Source organism: Coregonus lavaretus (assembly GCF_964263955.1).
Source record: "Coregonus lavaretus genome assembly, chromosome: 29".
NCBI classification, from domain to species: Eukaryota; Metazoa; Chordata; class Actinopteri; order Salmoniformes; family Salmonidae; genus Coregonus; species Coregonus lavaretus.
The window spans coordinates 9,586,255-9,606,808 of NC_140016.1; the positions used below are offsets into that span (position 1 = coordinate 9,586,255).

At 46.1% G+C, this 20,554-nt stretch overlaps 1 protein-coding gene across 1 annotated transcript; it reads left to right on the forward strand.

Moving 5' to 3' along the window:
• The first annotated feature begins 739 nt into the window (after positions 1–739).
• vegfba (vascular endothelial growth factor Ba) lies at positions 740–14,397 on the forward strand. Its single transcript, XM_084146784.1, has 8 exons — positions 740–1,802; positions 4,749–4,794; positions 6,299–6,495; positions 7,843–7,916; positions 8,047–8,079; positions 9,277–9,357; positions 11,700–11,906; positions 12,099–14,397. The coding sequence occupies exons 1-8, from the start codon at positions 1,725–1,727 to the stop codon at positions 12,118–12,120; spliced, it is 738 nt and encodes a 245-aa protein (XP_084002910.1). The 5' UTR covers positions 740–1,724; the 3' UTR covers positions 12,121–14,397.
• The last annotated feature ends 6,157 nt before the right edge of the window (positions 14,398–20,554 follow it).

The following is a 20,554-nucleotide window of genomic DNA, read 5'->3' on the forward strand; positions in this document are numbered from 1 at the left end:
TCCTGGTGTCATGTGGATTCATGCAATGATGAATAGGTAAATAAACACTGTTCCTCTGATCTCAACCAACAACATCCAGGGTTTTATTTTGAGCTTGTTTCTCACCTGATTCCACTCTCACATGTCCTGTCAGGTTTGGGGTGTTGAAAAACATGGGGTGCAGAGTGTGTTAATGACTCAATGGCCTTGTGTTGTTTCTCAAGCCCTTAGCTGAAACCACAGGAGATAACAGGTCCCCGCATACCGACATCCCCCATGTAGTGCACGAGTGCCCCCTCATAACCCAAACACACCACCACACTGACAAGAGACTCTTCTGTCGATGTAAAGACAAACTGATGGGATACAGGGTTCACTGTCTGTGCTGCTGATAGAGGTTTTGTAATCCTCTGACTGTGACCTAAATGAGTTGGGCAAATGTATTATTCTTTCCAAATAAATTATTAATATCAATTCACTGGGGGTGATCAGTTATTGGTTGGTGTGTTTTATGTCTGTCTGTGAGAGAGAGAGAGAGCTTGGAGTTGAATTTGGATTTGGGTGAATGATATAAAGAGATCTTAGTGCAATAAAATTACCCCCTTTATTGTATCATTATTAAAAATGTATTATGTGGCTGAGAAAGTGGAGTGGTAAATGATTGACTGACCTGCTGAATGACGAATTGAAGGGCGACGTTCACCTGTCTCCAGTGCGCGAGTGCGTCCATGTCATTTTGAAAAAGTTGGCAGTGCAACGGTTACGCGGAATTTGGAGTGCGCCTTTTAATTGTGATCTGAAGGGCAAAGGACATGAGCAACCAATCATAACAAACCAAGAGACGCTGTCAAGGACCATTCTCTTTGTGGACTGCTCTGGCACCATGAACTTCAATATGTTATTATCAAAGAGGACAAAAGGATAAGTCGCGGCGGCACAAGCTTCTTCAACGAAACGTCATCTAGGCTATTTCTCAGAGACACCGCTGTGGATAGGCTACGCAGTGTCATGAAATGTGCGTTCGGCACCATAGCCTATGTGATTCAAGACATTCGTGTTGGATCGTAAATAAGGGATATTTGTCCTTTTTAAACGTTTTTAGAGACAAGGATACAATATCGCAAAATATCTTATCGGGACTATAAATGGACCTGTAGTCACGCCACTACTGACGCTCACCCACGGACCGTTTCATGGGTTTCTGGCCAACAATGGGCGAATGTAACCGGCTTACAGACCCAAACCTCTGGCTTTGGAATATTGGGGGCCATCATTCAAAGTTCACACAACTCTCAGTAAAATAAATGCAACCAAACTGTATTGAATTGAATGTGAACGACTGAGATTTATTAAATTAGGCTATTTGTCAATATGCAGGCATCAAATTTGTGCGCTTGATTGCCAAGAATGATTAAGCCGATTGATGGCATTAGATTATAAATTGTTACATTGTAGCCAAATACATTGTGCAAATATTGATGAATTAAGTTACAGTTTCAAGCCAATCATTGGAGTGTTAGCCTACTCATTTGCTATAGACGGCTTCATCATTCCTTATTTGTATCAAATTAATACATTTCACGTTCATGCTTAACGAACGGTATGGGAATGCCACCCCGGCTGTCAATACATAAAATGGAACCTAAGGACTACAGATGGAATATTGATTAAGTGGAGAGAAAAAACTAAAGAAAATAACCAATTCATTGACGAAAATTTTGGCGTTCTTTTTGGTGTACTGCACAATGGGGATTATGCTTCAAGTTATTCTAGGAATGTTTCAGTTCCTCTTGCTCTCCAGAATACCCACGTCCCATGCCAAGGTATGTCAGATAACTCACTACACTATTTTAGACTATTGTCTGCATGGGAATCTCAGGAGTTTAGATTTGTTTTATTCCTTTGTATTATGCTACAAAACATCTAGTTTATTTGAAGGGAAAATAAAGATAGGAAGAAAATGAATACAGTGACTTTAGTAGCAGTATAGCCTATTTCTTTCTAATATTTTAAACTGATCTTTGTGTGTTTGGAGCTTACCCCCATGGTCATTGACGCTCTGAGCTTACAAAGCTTTATGGAATTATGTGGTGCACCTCTCACTCTCTCCTAGACATATGTACCATGTTGACTAATGGTAGACTCATGTACCATGTATGGATAGGCACAATGTGACACAACTCTGCCAGACTGACTGGCATGTACTTTGTAACACAAGGCAGATGTACTGTACATGAGTGACATATGGGGATAGATAATAATTTGCCAACATAATAGTCTCCATAGACTCTCAAACACACAGCTCTTCACATGGCAGATTGGTTTTATTTATGTCTGGTGTTTTCATATCAAGAACATGTAGTGGCCTGAAGCTGCCCTGATTGAGCTGCGTGGCCATGGGATATATCAGGTTGGAGGTCCTGGGAATCATGTTGCATTGGGGCCCAATCTCTCTCTCTCTCTGTCGCACGCGCACACATACAGTGAGGGAAAATAGTATTTGATCCCCTGCTGATTTTGTATGTTTGCCCACTGACAAAGAAATTATCAGTCTATAATTTTAATGGTAGGTTTATTTGAACAGTGAGAGACAGAATAACAACAAAACAATCCAGCAAAACGCATGTCAAAAATGTTATAAATTGATTTGCATTTTAATGAGGGAAATAAGTATTTGGCAGTTAGAGGGTGTAAGACTCTGCAGCTGGCATTGTGTGGGCTGCTGCAAGAGCTTGGCTGGCACTGTTTAGATTACTTGTGTGTGTTTGAGAGAGAGCAAGTGTGTGTGTGTGTGTCTGTGTCAGAGAGAGAAACACAGAGAGAGTGAGAGTGTGCCAATTCCAGTGTCAGACAGGATCAGATCCAACCAGACTGGAAGGGGAATAGTCTCCTCTGGGAAAAGCAATACAGAAACACACACTTGGGGTGACAGTATCAACTCCTTCTAGGGGCCAGTCTGTGGAGCTATAGCCCACCCTACTCCTTCTAGGGGCCAGTCTGTGGAGCTATAGCCCACCCTACTCCTTCTAGGGGCCAGTCTGTGGAGCTATAGCCCGCCCTACTCCGGGGGATGTTGTGTACTGATCGATTTGTGATATGAATGAAACACCAGTGTGATCTGACATGTTTCTTGTTGCTCAGACACGTACTACAGTATATGTGTTCACAAAATGGCCACACACACATCGGTGAACTCTGAATCAAATGGAACCATACCAGAAACTGTCGATAGAGCACGGGGGCAGGGTAGGGGGGTGGGGCGGTTGAAAGGGGGGCAATTGGGCAAAGTCTACATTCTCTCAGCAGTGGCCTTGGTCCACTCAGACCTAATAATGACGTTGCGTGGGTGGGTGTGGGTGTGTGGTGTGTGTGTGCGTGCGTGCGTCTGTGCGTGCCTGTGTTTGAGATTGTGTGTGTGAGAGAGAGTGTGTGTGTGTGCGTAAACTAAGTAGTATGTATTTTGTGTGGTATTCATCTGGCTAAGGTATTTGGTGTCAGTGTAGAGCATGAGAGGGTACGAGGGGCTGTAGGGTACTAGGGGCTGTAGGGTACTAGGGCTGTAGGGTACTAGGGGCTGTAGGGTACTAGGGCTGTAGGGTCCTAGGGCTGTAGGGTACTCAGGGCTATAGGGTACTCAGGGCTATAGGGTACTAGGGGCTGTAGGGTACTAGGGCTGTAGGGTACTAGGGCTATAGGGTACTCAGGGCTGTAGGGCTGTAGGGTACTAGGGGCTGTAGGGTACTAGGGCTGTAGGGTACTCAGGGCTGTAGGGTACTCAGGGCTGTAGGGTACTCAGGGCTGTAGGGTACTAGGGGCTGTAGGGTACTCAGGGCTGTAGGGTACTAGGGCTGTAGGGTACTAGGGGCTGTAGGGTACTCGGGGCTGTAGGGTACTAGGGGCTGTAGGGTACTAGGGGCTGTAGGGTACTAGGGCTGTAGGGTACTAGGGGCTGTAGGGTACTAGGGGCTGTAGGGTACTGGGGCTGTAGGGTACTCGGGCTATAGGGTACTAGGGGCTGTGCGGTACTAGGGCTGTGAGGTACTCAGGGCTGTGAGGTACTGGGGCTGTGATGTACTCGGGGCTGTGAGGTACTAGGGGCTGTGAGGTACTAGGGGCTGTAGGGTGCTAGGGGCTGTGAGGTACTAGGGGCTGTGAGGTACTAGGGGCTGTGAGGTACTAGGGGCTGTAGGGTGCTAGGGTCTGTGAGGTACTAGGGGCTGTAGTGTACTAGGGGCTGTGAGGTACTAGGGGCTGTGAGGTACTAGGGGCTTGGAGGTACTAGGGGCTGTAGGGTGCTAGGGGCTGTGAGGTACTAGGGGCTGTGAGGTACTAGGGGCTGTGAGGTACTAGGGGCTGTGAGGTACTAGGGGCTGTGAGGTACTAGGGGCTGTAGGGTACTAGGGCTGTAGGGTACTAGGGCTGTGAGGTACTAGGGGCTGTAGGGTACTAGGGCTGTAGGGTACTAGGGGCTGTGAGGTACTAGGGGCTGTGAGGTACTAGGGGCTGTAGGGTGCTAGGGGGTGTAGGGTACTAGGGGCTGTGCGGTACTAGGGCTGTAGGGTGCTAGGGGCTGTGAGGTACTCGGGGCTGTGAGGTTCTAGGGGCTGTGAGGTACTCGGGGCTGTGAGGTACTAGGGGCTGTAGGGTGCTAGGGGCTGTAGGGTATTAGGGGCTGTGAGGTACTAGGGCTGCCTTCACTGTATATAAGGTTAAAAACATGCAGGGATTTTCCACCTGACACACATCTTCTTCTGCCACTCCTCTTCCAGCTAGCCCACTGGAGACCTGCAGACACCACCCCCAAATCTAGAGAAGGTACTCTCCCCCCCCCCCCCCCCCCCCCCGATAATCACACCAGCATACAGTGTCTTCGGAAAGTATTCAGACCCCTTTACTTAAAAAATTATAATCCTCAGCAATCTACACACAATACCCCATAATGACAAAGCGAAAACATATTAAAATGCAAATGTATTAAAATCTTAAAACATAAATACCTTATTTACATAAGGATTCAGACCCTTTGCTATGAGACTCGAAATTGAGCTCAGGTGCATCCTGTTTCCATTGATCATCCTTGAGATGTTTCTACAACTTGATTGGAGTCCACCTGTGTCAATTCAATTGATTGGACATGATTTGGAAAGGCACACACCTGTCTATATAAGGTCCCACAGTTGACAGTGCATGTCAGAGCAAAAACCAACCCATAAGGTCGAAGGAATTGTCCGTAGAGCTCCGAGACAGGATTGTTTCGATGAACAGATCTGGGGAAGGGTACTAAAAAATTTCTGCAGCATTGAAGGTCCCCAAGAACACAGTGGCCTCCATCATCCTTAAATGGAAGAAGTTTGGAACCACCAAGACCCTTCCTAGAGCTGGCCACCCGGCCAAATTGAGCAACCGGGGGAGAAGGGTCTTGGTCAGGGAGGTGACCAAGAACCCGATGGTCACTCTGACAGAGGTCTAGAGTTCCTCTGTGGAGATGGGAGAAATTTCCAGAAGGACAACCATCTCTGCAGCACTTCACCAATCAGGCCTTTATGGTAGAGTGGCCAGACGGAAGCCACTCCTCAGTAAAAGGCACATGACAGCTCACTTGGAGTTTGCCAAAAGGCACCTAAAGACTATCAGACAAAGAGATTCTTGATGAAAACCTGCTCCAGAGCGCTCAGGACCTCAGACTGGGGCAAAGGTTCACCTTCCAACAGGACAATGACCCGAAGCACACAGTCAAGCCAACTCAGGAGTGGCTTCGGGACAAGTCTCTGAATATCCTTGAGTGGCCCAGCCAGAGCCCGGACTTGAACCCGATCGAACATCTCTGGATAGACCTGAAAATAGCTGTGCAGCAACGCTCCCCATCCAACCTGACAGAGCTTGAGAGGATCTGCAGAGAAGAATGGGAGAAACTCCCCAAATACAGGTGTGCCAAGCTTGTAGCTCGATGCTGTAATCATTGCCAAAGGTGCTTTAACAAATCATTGAGTAAAGGGTCTTAATACTTATGTAAATGTCGAAAAACCTATTTTCGCTTTGTCATTATTGGATATTGTGTGTAGATTGATGAGGAAAAAATACAATTTAATCAATTTTAGAAAAAGGCTGTAACGTAACAAAATGTGGAAAAAGTCAAGGGGTCTGAATACTTTCCGAAGGCATTGTATGTGAAGAGGCTGATGATGAGTCACTTTGTGTGTATGAATAACAGATGTGAGATTCATAAAGTGAGAATGAATACATTATGACTAGATTTGTGATGTGTTAGTGACCTTGTCAAACTCATGCATCTGAAGTCTCTCGCTCTCCTTCCCTCCAGTGCGTCGGTGGTTGGAGGTGTACTCTCGGAGTGGTTGTGAGCCCAGGGATAACCTGGTGGAGGTGTGGAGGGAGTTGCCGGGGGAGACGCATCACCTCTTCGTGCCCTCCTGTGTGTCGGTCCGCCGCTGTGGCGGGTGCTGCTCCGACGAGGCACTGGAGTGTGTGCCCTCACTCACACAAACTATCACCATGGAGGTACACACTCACACAAACTATCACCATGGAGGTACACACTCTCTCACCATGGAGGTACACACTCACACACACTATCACCATGGAGGTACACACTCACACAAACTATCACCATGGAGGTACACACTCACACAAACTATCACCATGGGGGTACACACTCACACAAACTATCACCATGGAGGTACACACTCACACAAACTATCACCATGGAGGTACACACTCACACAAACTATCACCATGGAGGTACACACTCTCTCACCATGGAGGTACACACTCACACAAACTATCACCATGGAGGTACACACTCACACAAACTATCACCATGGAGGTACACACTCTCTCACCATGGAGGTACACACTCACACAAACTATCACCATGGAGGGACACACTCACACACTCTCTCACCATGGAGGTACACACTCACACAAACTATCACCATGGGGGTACACACTCACACAAACTATCACCATGGAGGTACACACTCACACAAACTATCACCATGGAGGTACACACTCACACAAACTATCACCATGGAGGTACACACTCACACAAACTATCACTATGGAGGTACACACTCACACACTCTCTCACCATGGAGGTACACACTCACACAAACTATCACTATGGAGGTACACACTCACACACTCTCTCACCATGGAGGTACACACTCTCTCACCATGGAGGTACACACTCACACACACTCTCTCACCATGGAGGTCCACACTCACACACTCTCTCACCATGGAGGTACACATTCACACAAACTATCACCATGGAGGTACACACTCTCTCACCATGGAGGTACACACTCACACAAACTATCACCATGGAGGTACACACTCACACAAACTATCACCATGGAGGTACACACTCTCTCACCATGGAGGTACACACTCACACAAACTATCACCATGGAGGGACACACTCACACACTCTCTCACCATGGAGGTACACACTCACACAAACTATCACCATGGGGGTACACACTCACACAAACTATCACCATGGAGGTACACACTCACACAAACTATCACCATGGAGGTACACACTCACACAAACTATCACCATGGAGGTACACACTCACACAAACTATCACTATGGAGGTACACACTCACACACTCTCTCACCATGGAGGTACACACTCTCTCACCATGGAGGTACACACTCACACACACTCTCTCACCATGGAGGTCCACACTCACACACTCTCTCACCATGGAGGTACACATTCACACAAACTATCACCATGGAGGTCCACACTCACACAAACTATCACCATGGAGGTATACACATATACACACACACACATAATGATTAGTAACTGTAGTTTGTTTCTTTGTCCTCTGCAGCTAATGAAGACCTCCTTTATGAAGCATGAGCTCATCGAGCTGGACTTCGTTGAGCACAGCCAGTGTGAGTGCAGGTGAGCACACACACACACACACACACACACACACACACACACACACACACGCACACACACACACACGGTCTATGCATGACTGTATTCTCTCAGTGTGTGTCCTCAAATAACCCGCTCTCTCTCCCTGTAGACTAAAAGAGGATCTTCAATCAGCCCCTACCAGGTAGAGTACTGAATGTATGTGGCTGTATGTGTACATGTGTGTTTGTCAGAGAGTGTTTGTCAGAGAGTGTTTGTCAGAGAGTGTTTGTCAAAGAGTGTTTGTCAGTGTGTGTCTGTTAGTGTGTGTCTGTGTGTGTGTCTGTGTGTGTGTGTGTGTGTCTGTGTGTGTTTGTCAGAGAGTGTTTGTCAGAGTGTCAGTGTGTTTGTTAGTGTGTGCGTCTGTTAGTGTGTGTGTGTTTGTCAGAGAGTGTTTGTCAGAGTGTCAGTGTGTTTGTTAGTGTGCGTCTGTTAGTGTGTGTGTGTGTGTGTCTGTCATTGTGTGTGTCGGAGAGTGTTTGTCAGTGTGTGTGTGTGTGTGTCTGTCTGTTAGTGTCTGTCTGTTAGTGTCTGTCTGTTAGTGTCTGTCTGTTAGTGTCTGTCTGTTAGTGTCTGTCTGTTGGTGTGTGTCTGTTACTGTGTGTCTGTTAGTGTGTGTCTGTGTTTGGGTCTGTTTCTGTGTACCTCTGTCTGCACCTCTAGCTTAGTGATTTAGCGTCTGTGATGCTTGAGCGCTAGCCTAATATCCCATGGGACAGTTCACATGCCACTGTCTCCATAGAGATGTGTCTCCATAGAGATGTGGTCCTCTGTAGCTCAATTGGTAGAGCATGGCGCTTGTAACACCAGGGTAGTGGGTTCGATCCCCGGGACCAGCCATACGTAAAAATGTATGCACACATGACTGTAAGTCGCTTTGGATAAAAGCGTCTGCTAAATGGCATATTATTATTATTATTATTATATTATATTATTAGCCTTCGTGCTGAGTGAGTGCTCTGAGAGGGATTACCAAAGCAGATAGAAACATCAATGTCACATGTTTGGAAGCCCCAGCCCACCCCTGTCTGAGTGGCAGAGTAACTAGCTGGCCTTAGACCAACATAGCTGGACAGAGGTCAAGGCTCACAGAGAGGGAAAGTTAGGGAAAGAGTGAGAACAGAGGGATAGAGGGAAAGAGTGAAAAGGGGTAGAGACAGCTTTAAAGGGAGACAGAGGCAGACATTTTATTTTCTAATAAGGCTGTTGGACTCTAAGGGAATCCCCAAAAAATTGAATTAGAGACATTTAACTCAAAAAGTCTATAATGTATCTATTTAGATTTTGATCTGCTATTGGGATGAATTGTTGTTTGACACAGATGTATGTCTCTGACTAACAGGCCTGCAAAGCCTCTGAGGAAAGGCAGGAAAAGGGAGAGAGGAAAATCCAAACGAAAGAAAAGTGGAACTATCAAAACTATGTAAGTTCAACTAAACATGCTTAATTAACCCCTGAGTTATTGCTTCTTTCTCCATTTACATAAAGCTTTTTGCACAAGTCTAAGCAAGTGTCTGTTTCTCTCTGGGTATGCGCACATAATTCCCAGAAAATCGCTCCACCCAGAGAGCAGAATTCAGCCCTTCTTCTTTTTCATCAATTCCACCTCCTCCCTCTCTCTCTGTGGCAACCCAGCCACCACCTCCTCTCTCTCTCTCTGTGGCAACCCAGCCACCACCTCCTCTCTCTCTCTCTGTGGCAACCCAGCCATCACCTCCTCTCTCTCTCTCTGTGGCAACCCAGCCACCACCTCCTCTCTCTCTGTGGCAACCCAGCCACCACTTCCTCTCTCTCTGTGGCAACCCAGCCACCACCTCCTCTCTCTCTGTGGCAACCCAGCCACCACCTCCTCCCTCTCTCTGTGGCAACCCAGCCACCACCTCCTCCCTCTCTCTCTGTGGCAACCCAGCCACCACCTCCTCCCTCTCTCTGTGGCAACCCAGCCACCACCTCCTCCCTCTCTCTCTGTGGCAACCCAGCCACCACCTCCTCCCTCTCTCTGTGGCAACCCAGCCACCACCTCCTCCCTCTCTCTCTGTGGCAACCCAGCCACCACCTCCTCCCTCTCTCTCTGTGGCAACCCAGACACCACCTCCTCCCTCTCTCTCTGTGGCAACCCAGCCACCACATCCTCTCTCTCTGTGGCAACCCAGCCACCACCTCCTCTCTCTCTGTGGCAACCCAGCCACCACCTCCTCCCTCTCTCTGTGGCAACCCAGCCACCACCTCCTCCCTCTCTCTCTGTGGCAACCCAGCCACCACCTCCTCCCTCTCTCTCTGTGTCAACCCAGCCACCACCTCCTCCCTCTCTCTCTGTGGCAACCCAGCCACCACCTCCTCTCTCTCTGTGGCAACCCAGCCACCACCTCCTCTCTCTCTGTGGCAACCCAGCCACCACCTCCTCCCTCACTCTCTGTGGCAACCCAGCCACCACCTCCTCCCTCTCTCTGTAGCAACCCAGCCATCACCTCCTCCCTCTCTCTCTGTGGCAACCCAGCCACCACCTCCTCCCTCTCTCTCTGTGGCAACCCAGCCACCACCTCCTCCCTCTCTCTCTGTGGCAACCCAGCCACCACCTCCTCTCTCTCTCTCTGTGGCAACCCAGCCACCACCTCCTCCCTCTCTCTCTGTGGCAACCCAGCCACCACCTCCTCCCTCTCTCTCTGTGGCAACCCAGCCACCACCTCCTCCCTCTCTCTCTGTGGCAACCCAGCCACCACCTCCTCTCTCTCTCTCTGTGGCAACCCAGCCACCACCTCCTCTCTCTCTCTCTGTGGAAACCCAGCCACCACCTCCTCCCTCTCTCTCTGTGGCAACCCAGCCACCACCTCCTCCCTCTCTCTCTGTGGCAACCCAGCCACCACCTCCTCCCTCTCTCTCTGTGGCAACCCAGCCACCACCTCCTCCCTCTCTCTCTGTGGCAACCCAGCCACCACCTCCTCCCTCTCTCTCTGTGGCAACACAGCCACCACCTCCTCCCTCCCTCTCGGTGGCAGCCCAGCTGTAAAAACGACCAGCTCATCTCCTTTCCAAGACCCCAACTTTCTTTTGGTTTTCCTATTGGAATAAGGTTACGCCAATCATCATAATTTTATTAGCCAATCAGCAGTCTTTTTTTCCGGGACTGAACGTAATACCCGACCAGGCAGGGCCTCAGGCAATCTGTAGTTTCCATTCTGATGACCAACCTGTTTTTCTCTCCTGAAATTGCTTTTCTTTCGGATGTTTATTGTGCGTGCAGCTAAATAACAATTAGAATCAGAGAGAGTGGTGTTGTGTGTGTGGATCTTCATTAAACCTTGAACTGGAACTACTGCTTCCTCGTGTTCTGAACGGACACCCTGTGGTGGTTGCTACCGGCCTAAAATCCAGCACCTACGTTTTTTTAATCCCTTTTTATTGGTCCTTCGAATTCATAAACAACCCATATTTTTCACCAGCCATGACCACTCAGTAAGTCAGGCCCACACACAGATGTCCTCTTTGTCTCTGCTTCATTAATTAAATCACTTCATTAAAGAAGTCCATTAGCCTCCCAGACAGGCCAGGGTGAGTTAACTCAGCCATGGATGGGCTCACTTAGACAGACACAGACTGAGGTTAACTCCCTAATGGGAGTCCCAGCCAATGGCACATTAAAGAGCCTCTCAGACGAGGGGAAGTCTACTATGTGGAACATCAGGTTTGAAAGCCACTGGTGTCTGTTTAAAGTTGCTGTATTTATTATATTCATAAATTAAGTGACTATTCTCTTTACCACCCCAGACCTTCCTCTCCCCCCACTACACCCTCTCCTCCCCCCACTACACCCTCTCCTCCCCCCACCACCCCGTCTCCCTTGCCAGGCCCTCGATGTACCCCCTGTCCTGGGAGGAAGTGGACACTCGATTTGCATTTGTGTCGGTGTCGCTGCAACGTGACCGCAGAGAAATGCAGTCAGAAAGGGAGAAGACTCAACCAGCACCTCTGCAGGTCAGTGTCCAGTGACAGCAAACCACCATCAGAACCAGAGCTATAGAAGGAGAGCTCGGACCACTACCACAGATAAAGTACCAACCATGACCATGCATCACAACCACATTCAACATGGCTAAACCACAACCAAACATTATGCATTTAATCAATCTGATTTGAACTCTCTCTCTTGTTTCATTTTTGTTTTAGATGTGAGGCCTGGAGGTGGTGATGCTCTTTCTCTCTCTCTGTCTCTCCGCTGGTTCCAAACTCACTCTCATCCATGCTCAGCGGAAGTCTGGGTAACAAAATATGAGTGGGGGATGTACCCCTAACTATCCCCTTCCTTGTCCTCCAGAAACACCAAGTCAGTGCAGTATTACAACGTAAATATATGTACATGTGCACCAACTGTGTCTAGATCTGTATCTGTATATGTGCAGTCAGTCAGTCTCATCATCACACAGCTTCTTCAGGCGTTTAGCTGCTATCGTCCAGTCAGCATGTATGGAACACTCTCTCCTTCACAAGGGTAAATGATGGGACCAAATGTAAAGCACCGTTTAGATGTCCGGTAACATGAGGGTGATGTGAGGCAGTGGGTGGCCAGGACGTTAGTTGTGGACCAGCCAGAATTCAACACTCACACCTCCGATGCTGTATGGGACATTGGAACTTTGGACATGAAGAGGATTTAGAGACTGATCACAGATCAGATATAACAGACACGTTCATGATGAGTTTTGTTGTCTTCTTCATAGACACGGTGGGTCAGTGTTGCCCATGAACTGCTGTTGGACTGTTTTGCGAAAAGACAATGGCAACAGTTATGATGATCCTGATATTGATACACGTGTTATAGTTTTTGTACAGGGAGACTCCGATAGGAGAATGATTCCAGGGTCAAGTCATTAAAGTGCAGTAAGGATATAGAATAGTGAACGGACACATGCACATGCACACACACGTACACACACACACACATGCACACACACACACACGTACCAGCTATGTGTTGTGTGTATGAAGCCATCAGGCTGCACCACCATGGACCTATAGCTAAGTGAGTTGAATAGCTGCATAGACTGTATCTGTGTGCATAGACTGTATCTGTGTGCATAGACTGTATCTGTGTGCATAGACTGTATCTGTGTGCATAGACTGTATCTGTGTGTTCCACACACTGAATGACACAGATGGGTTACCCAGCCGCCGTTAGTCTCTCATTCCCAGCGTATGGTCACAGGCTGGATCACTGAGGGGTTTTCTGTCATTTGTTTGATTTGGTTTTTGTCTCCATCTCTCCGCTCCGGAGTGAAAGAGCTGTTCACGCCGACGGGGCTGTGGGGGGAATGACAATGATGAGGCCTGGCTATAGTCCAAGGGTTCACACACACACACACACACACACACACACACACACACACACTTCTGATTAGAAATGAATGCAATATAAGTCTAAATAAGTCCAAATGTTTTTTCTACTTCATTTTCTTTGTATAATTTGTTATATTTTGGCATAATTTTGTCCTGTTGACTTAATAGATGTTGTATATTGTGGCATGTTTCTTTGTTTTGTTTTTGTTTGTCCTTAATCTGTCTACATAAAGAGTCCCTCTGGGTGGCCGACTAATACCGTTATGTAGACATGAGGCATATCGCCACCTGTGTAGAATTTGAAACAGGGAGAGAGGTCTCAATGGCCACAAAATAGAACACAACATACATTCTAATGTGTAACTAAAATGATCACCAGGAAACTTGCCAGTTACAGAAAGACACTTGGAGAAGGGACTATATGCTCCATTCATACAGTAATAAACTACCCATGTCCATGAAATATCCAATATGAATGTGCTGGTTGCTTCCCTCAGCCACTGTGTTGTAGACCCATGAGTTTGACAAAGCGAGTCTAGGACATACCCTATATACTGTAGACTGTCCAGGTAGACCCATTCTAGCCCCCACTGTCTTATACTCAGCTATAGCAGGCAGACCCTGACTAAAAGTACATAATAATATCTTATAATGTCTTATAACCAACCACCATCTTGTGTATGATGTAGAGCATACTTTAGAATGTCTTGTCTTGTTATTCATTCCAATTATACTCCCATGTTACATACTTTACAATTACAAATGCATTGTAATGTGTATAACACTGATACTATTTTTGCTGCTACACCATTTGTGCCCTATCTAATGTAAGTGTGCAACTGTTTGTACCATGCAGTTTTGTGTCAGAGTAGGCCTATATTATGTCTGATTAATCAATTTGATGTCTATGTAAACAAAGCATACTGTCCTATTGAAGATGTTAATACTACCAGGAAATGTTAAAAACAAACGACCATGATACAATGTTCCAGATATTATTAAAGGAAACGTCTTATTTTTCATAAAATGTTTTGTTATTGGTAGTCTCTCCAATGTCCTTCCAATGCCCTTCCAATACCCTTCCAATGCCCTTCCAATGCGTCCAATATCCTTCCAATGCCCTTCCAATGCGTCCAATACCCTTCCATTGCCCTTCCAATGCGTCCAATACCCTTCCAATACCCTTCCAATGCGTCCAATACCCTTCCAATGCCCTTCCAATGCGTCCAATACCCTTCCAATACCCTTCCAATGCGTCCAATACCCTTCCAATGCCCTTCAATGCGTCCAATACCCTTCCAATGCCCTTCCAATGCGTCCAATACCCTTCCAATGCCCTTCCAATGCGTCCAATACCCTTCTGTAATCTCTTTGATGTCATCCCTTTTTTTCCCTCCTCCCTCCTCCCTCCTCTTCACTCCTCTCTTCCTTTTTCATCTCTCTGAACGGTAATGAAAGATAAACAGGCTGATGATTAGAGTGATACCCTGGAGTGAGGGATGGAGGGATAGAGCGTGTGTGAGTGACGTGATGATATGAGAAATAATATTGTCTCTCCTCCTCCTCACAAGAACTGTGCTGAGTCACCCGCTACGCGAAGTACGGGGGGGGGGGGGTGGGGGGGGGGGGGGGGGGGTCTACGTCACTGTCTGTGTTGTGTCTGTGTGTCTGTGTGTGTGTCTGTGTGTGTGTGTGTCTGTGTCTGTGTGTATTGCTGAGTGGCAATTATTTTCATCTTCAAACAAGTGATGATAATGTGAATTTATGGGAATGTACTCAATCGTCTCATATTGACTTTTCATGTCAGAGGTTGTGAGAGGCAGTGACAGTGCAATTTCCGTTAGCAGATGATATCTTGGAATTGGCTTCTAAGAGGAGTAATGCTTCCCCATCCAGTCCCTCTATCTCTCTCAGTGATGCAGTTCATCTTTTGGGGCCCACACTGATAGAGAAAGACAGAGTGGGGCTCCAGTGAGAGTGAGCTCAAGGCTGATGCTGCCTGGCCTACCTGTCATGAAGGGCATCCTGCCAGTGACTAAATATAGAAGCCTGCACAAGATTAGGGAACGGAGGGAGAGAAGGGAGGGAGGGAGGAAGAGAGGGAGGGAGGAAGAGAGGGAGGGAGGAAGAGAGAGTGACTCATCCATCAGGAGACAAGGATTCATCCTATTCATCTATTTTTGTAAAAATGTTGTCTACAATGAAAATACCCCAGAACCTTGTCATGTTAGTGAAGAACAATATTGGAATTGACTAACTGTGTCTGCTATGATGGTGAACTGACTAACTGTGTCTGCTATGATGGTGAACTGACTAACTGTGTCTGCTCGATGGTGAATTGACTAACTGTGTCTGCTATGATGGTGAACTGACTAACTGTGTCTGCTATGATGGTGAACTGACTAACTGTGTCTGCTCGATGGTGAACTGACTAACTGTGTCTGCTACGATGGTGAACTGACTAACTGTGTCTGCTATGATGGTGAACTGACTAACTCTGTCTGCTCGATGGTGAACTGACTAACTGTCTTCTACGATGGTGAACTGACTAACTGTGTCTTCTACGATGGTGAATGGACTAACTGTGTCTGCTATGATGGTGAACTGACTAACTGTGTCTGCTACGATGGTGAACTGACTAACTGTGTCTGCTACGATGGTGAACTGACTAACTGTGTCTGCTCGATGGTGAACTGACTAACTGTGTCTGCTACGATGGTGAACTGACTAACTGTGTCTGCTCGATGGTGAACCTGACTAACTGTGTCTGCTACGATGGTGAACTGACTAACTGTGTCTGCTATGATGGTGAACTGACTAACTGTGTCTGCTCGATGGTGAACTGACTAACTGTGTCCTGCTATGATGGTGAACTGACTAACTGTGTCTGCTCGATGGTGAACTGACTAACTGTGTCTGCTCGATGGTGAACTGACTAACTGTGTCTGCTACGCTGGTGAACTGACTAACTGTGTCTGCTCGATGGTGAACTGACTAACTGTGTCTGCTACGATGGTGAACTGACTAACTGTGTCTGCTATGATGGTGAACTGACTAACTGTCTTCTACGATGGTGAACTGACTAACTGTGTCTTCTACGATGGTGAATGGACTAACTGTGTCTGCTATGATGGTGAACTGACTAACTGTGTCTGCTACGATGGTGAACTGACTAACTGTCTTCTACGATGGTGAATGGACTAACTGTGTCTGCTATGATGGTGAACTGACTAACTGTGTCTGCTACGATGGTGAACTTACTAACTGTGTCTGCTACGATGGTGAACTGACTAACTGTGTCTGCTACAATGGTGAACTGACTAACTGTGTCTGCTACAATGGTGAACTGACTAACTGTGTCTGCTACGATGGTGAACTGACTAACTGTGTCTGCTGCGATGGTGAACTGGCTGTGTCTGCTATGATGGTGAACTGACTAACTCTCTCTCTTTCTCTCTTTCTCTCTCTCTATCTCTCGCTCTCTCTCTTTCTCTCTCTCTCTCGCTCTCTCTATATTTCTCTCTCTCTATCTCTCTCTCTCTCTCTCTCTCTCTCGCTCCCCTCTCTCTCTCTTTCTATCTCTTTCTCTCTCTCGCTCTCTCTCTCTCTCTCTATCCTTCACTCCCTGTCTCCTTTTCTCACTCCCCTCTCTTTCTTTCTCTCTCTCTCTCTCTCTCTCTCTCTCTCTCTCTCTCTCTCTCTCTCTCTCTCTCTCTCTCTCTATCCTTCACTCCCTATCTCCCTTTCTCGCTCCACTCTTTCTCTCTCTCTCTCTCTCTCTCGCTCCCCTCTCTCTCTCTTTCTATCTCTCTTTCTCTCTCTATCCTTCACTCCCTGTCTCCCTCTCTTGCTCCCCTCTCTTTCTTTCTCTCTCTCTCTCTCTCTCTCTCTCTCTCTCTCTCTCTCTCTCTCTCTCTCTCTCTCTCTCTCTCTCTCTCTCTCTCAATTCAATTCAAAGGGCTTTATTGGTTTCCAAAGGAATAGAGACATTTCACATTTCATATTATGGTTATATACAGTATTGTAACGATGTGCAAATAGTTAAATTAGAAAAGGGAAAATAAACATAAATATGGGTTGTATTTACAATGGTGTTTGTTCTTCACTGGTTGCCCTTTTCTTGTGGCAACAGGTCACAAATCTTGCTGCTGTGATGGCACACTGTGGTATTTCACCCAATAGATATGGGAGTTTATCAAAATTGGATTTGTTTGTTAATTATTTGTGGGTCTGTGTAATCTGAGGGAAATATGTGTCTCTAATATGGTCATACATTTGGCAGGAGGTTAGGAAGTGCAGCTCAGTTTCCACCTCATTTTGTGGGCAGTGTGCACATAGCCTGTCTTCTCTTGAGAGCCAGGTATGCCTACGGCGGCCTTTCTCAATAGCAAGGCTATGCTCACTGAGTCTATACATAGCCAAAGCTTTCTTAAATTTGGGTCAGTCACAGTGGTCAGGTATTCCGCCATTGTGTACTCTCTGTTTAGGGCCAAATAGCATTCTAGCTCTGTTCTTTTGTTAATTCTTTCCAATGTGTTAAGTAATTATCTTTTAGTTTTCTCGTGATTTGGTTGGGTCTAATTGTGTTGCTGTCCTGGGGCTCTGTGGGGTCTGTTTGTGTTTGTGAACAGAGCCCCAGGACCAGCTTGCTTAGGGAACTCTTCTCCAGGTTCATCTCTCTAGGTGATGGCTTTGTTATGGAAGGTATGGGAATCGCTTGCTTTTAGATGGTTGTAGAATTTAACGGCTCTTTTCTGGATTTTGATAATTAGCGGGTATTGGCCTTATTCTGCTCTGCATGCATTATTTGCTGTTTTATGTTGTACACAGAGGATAGTTTTGCAGAATTCTGCATGCAGAGTCTCAATTTGGTGTTTGTCCCATTTTGTGAATTCTTGGTTGGTGAGCGGACCCCAGACCTCACAACCATAAAGGGCAATGGGTTATATAACTGATTCCAGTATTTTTAGCCAGATCCTAATTGGTAACGTCAAATGTTATGTTCCTTTTGATGGCGTAGAAGGCCCTTCTTGCCTTGTCTCTCAGATCGTCACAGCTTTGTGGAAGTTACCTGTGGCGCTGATGTTTAGGCCGAGGTATGTATAGTTTTTTGTGTGCTCTAGGGCAACGGTGTCTAAATGGAATTTGTATTTGTGGTCCTGGCAACTGGCCCTTTTTTGGAACACCATTATTTTTGTCTTACTGAAATTTACTGTCAGGGCCCCAAGTCTGACAGAATCTGTGCAGAAGATCTAGGTGCTGCTGTAGGCCCTCCTTGGTTGGGGACAGAAGCACCAAATCATCAGCAAACAGTAGACATTTGACTTCAGATTCTAGTAGGGTGAGGCCGGGTGCTGCAGACTGTTCTAGTGCCCTTGCTAATTCGTTGATATATATGTTGAAGACGGTGGGGCTCAAGCTGCATCCCTGTCTCACCCCACGGCCCTGTGGAAAGAAATGTGCATGTTTTTTGCCCATTTTAACGGCACACTTGTTGTTTGTGTACATGGATTTTATAATATAATAATCAATTTGTATAGCAGACTCTCATGCCAAATTTAATCAAAAGCTTTTTTGAAATCAACAAAGCATGAGAAGACTTTGCCTTTGCTCTCGGTCCCTCTATCCTTCACTCCCTCTTTCTCTCTTTCACTGTCTTCATTTTTTTACTATTTAAAAAAAAACTTGTTTTAGTCTCTCTCTCTCTGTCTGTCTGTCTGTCTGTCTGTCTGTCTGTCTGTCTGTCTGTCTGTCTGTTTGTCTCTCTGTGAAAGTGGTTTCCTGTATTTTTCCACCTTTCTCTGTGTGTAGTACTATATTTTTATAATGATAAAATTCTCAGGCTTGTTTTCCTCTGCTTTTGTAGCAGCAGCTGTGTTGAAGCAGGTAGTGGACGGTATCTGGACTGTGTGTGTTGTTAGATGGTATCTGTGTGTGGGAGAGGGAGAGAGAGTGCAAGTCATTTTAGGCCTACAATGTGTGTGTGTATGTTCTGTGTGTTGACTATGGCCAGCCATGTCTCTCTGACAGGAAGATGAATGTTGTTTAAAGTCCCCTGTGACTTTGGTGAACAAAAGAAAAGAAAAGCAGTGTTATCTGTTACGGAAACATGCATCGCTGTGCTGCTTTGACTCATCGTTTAAAAATAATAATTTTAGAGAACATAAAAGCCAATAGAAGATTTATGACATCAATTTGAGACATTGTATAATGTATTTACAATATTAATGTCCTTAAATGCACAGATATTGTTTAGTTTTTCCCCTGCAGCATCAGAGAACATAGGCTTTTATCACAGAAGGGGTTTGAGGCAGGCGGAGAGAGACTAGGTTATAGGAAGAGAGATTAAGGGGGAAAGAGAGGAGAGGGTATAGGAGAGGTGAGTGGGAGAAGATAGGTGAAGACATAGTTGTGGTCTGAACATGCCAGCTCTTGTTGAGGTAAAGATGTGGGAGCCAGTAGGTATATAATGAGATCTGAGCAAGTCCTGTATGTTATCTCTCTACCTGTATTCATCTGTGTAGCTATATCGCCTTCCCTCTGTCTCGCTCCCCCTGTTTGTCTCCCTCTCACATTCTGGAGCTTGGTTTTCACTGTTATCTCCACTATACTCTGTAAGGGCCACATTATCTACGCATATCATTCCTTTCACCATAGTGTTACATTTAACTGGTTCATAACATTTAATTTTCAATACTGAATTTTTTTCCCTTACTTATGAAGCAGGTTTCAATAGAATACAGTCAAGTCCCTTGAGAGGGTCAGAATCAGATGTATGTTAGTAAAAGTGCAATATTATCATAAAGAGACATATACTTGGAATACGGAGGAGGAATGGAGGGAAAAAGAGAGTCGGAGGAGGTAGAAGAGAGTGAGGGAGGAAGAGGGTGAGCTTGAATCGGTTGAATTTACCACAGGTGGACTCCAATCAAGTTGTAGAAACATCTCAAGGATGAACAATGGTAACAGAATGCACCTGAGCTCAATTTCGAGTTTCATAGCAAAGGGTCTGAATACTTCTGTAAATAAGGTATTTCTGTTTTTCATTTTTTATAAATGTGCAAAAATTTCTAAAAACCTGTTTTTGCTTTGCATTATGGGGTATTGTGTGTATATTGCTGAGGAAAAATAAATAATTTAATCCATTTTAGAATAAGGCTGTAACGTAACAAAATGTGGAAAAAGTCAAGGGGCCTTAATACTTTACAAATACACTGTATGTGGTTTCAGGGTGGGTGAAAACAGAGTTGGGTGCTGTGGTATTGGTAAAGGTAACCAGAAGTGGTCTG

Bases quoted from the DNA above. Each gene is read 5' to 3' on its own strand.
- vegfba (XM_084146784.1), top strand. From the start codon at position 1,725: ATGGGGATTATGCTTCAAGTTATTCTAGGAATGTTTCAGTTCCTCTTG. The intron at 1,803-4,748 runs GTATGTCAGATA...CTCCTCTTCCAG, and splicing joins TACCCACGTCCCATGCCAAG to CTAGCCCACTGGAGACCTGC. The intron at 9,358-11,699 runs GTAAGTTCAACT...TTACCACCCCAG, and splicing joins AGTGGAACTATCAAAACTAT to ACCTTCCTCTCCCCCCACTA.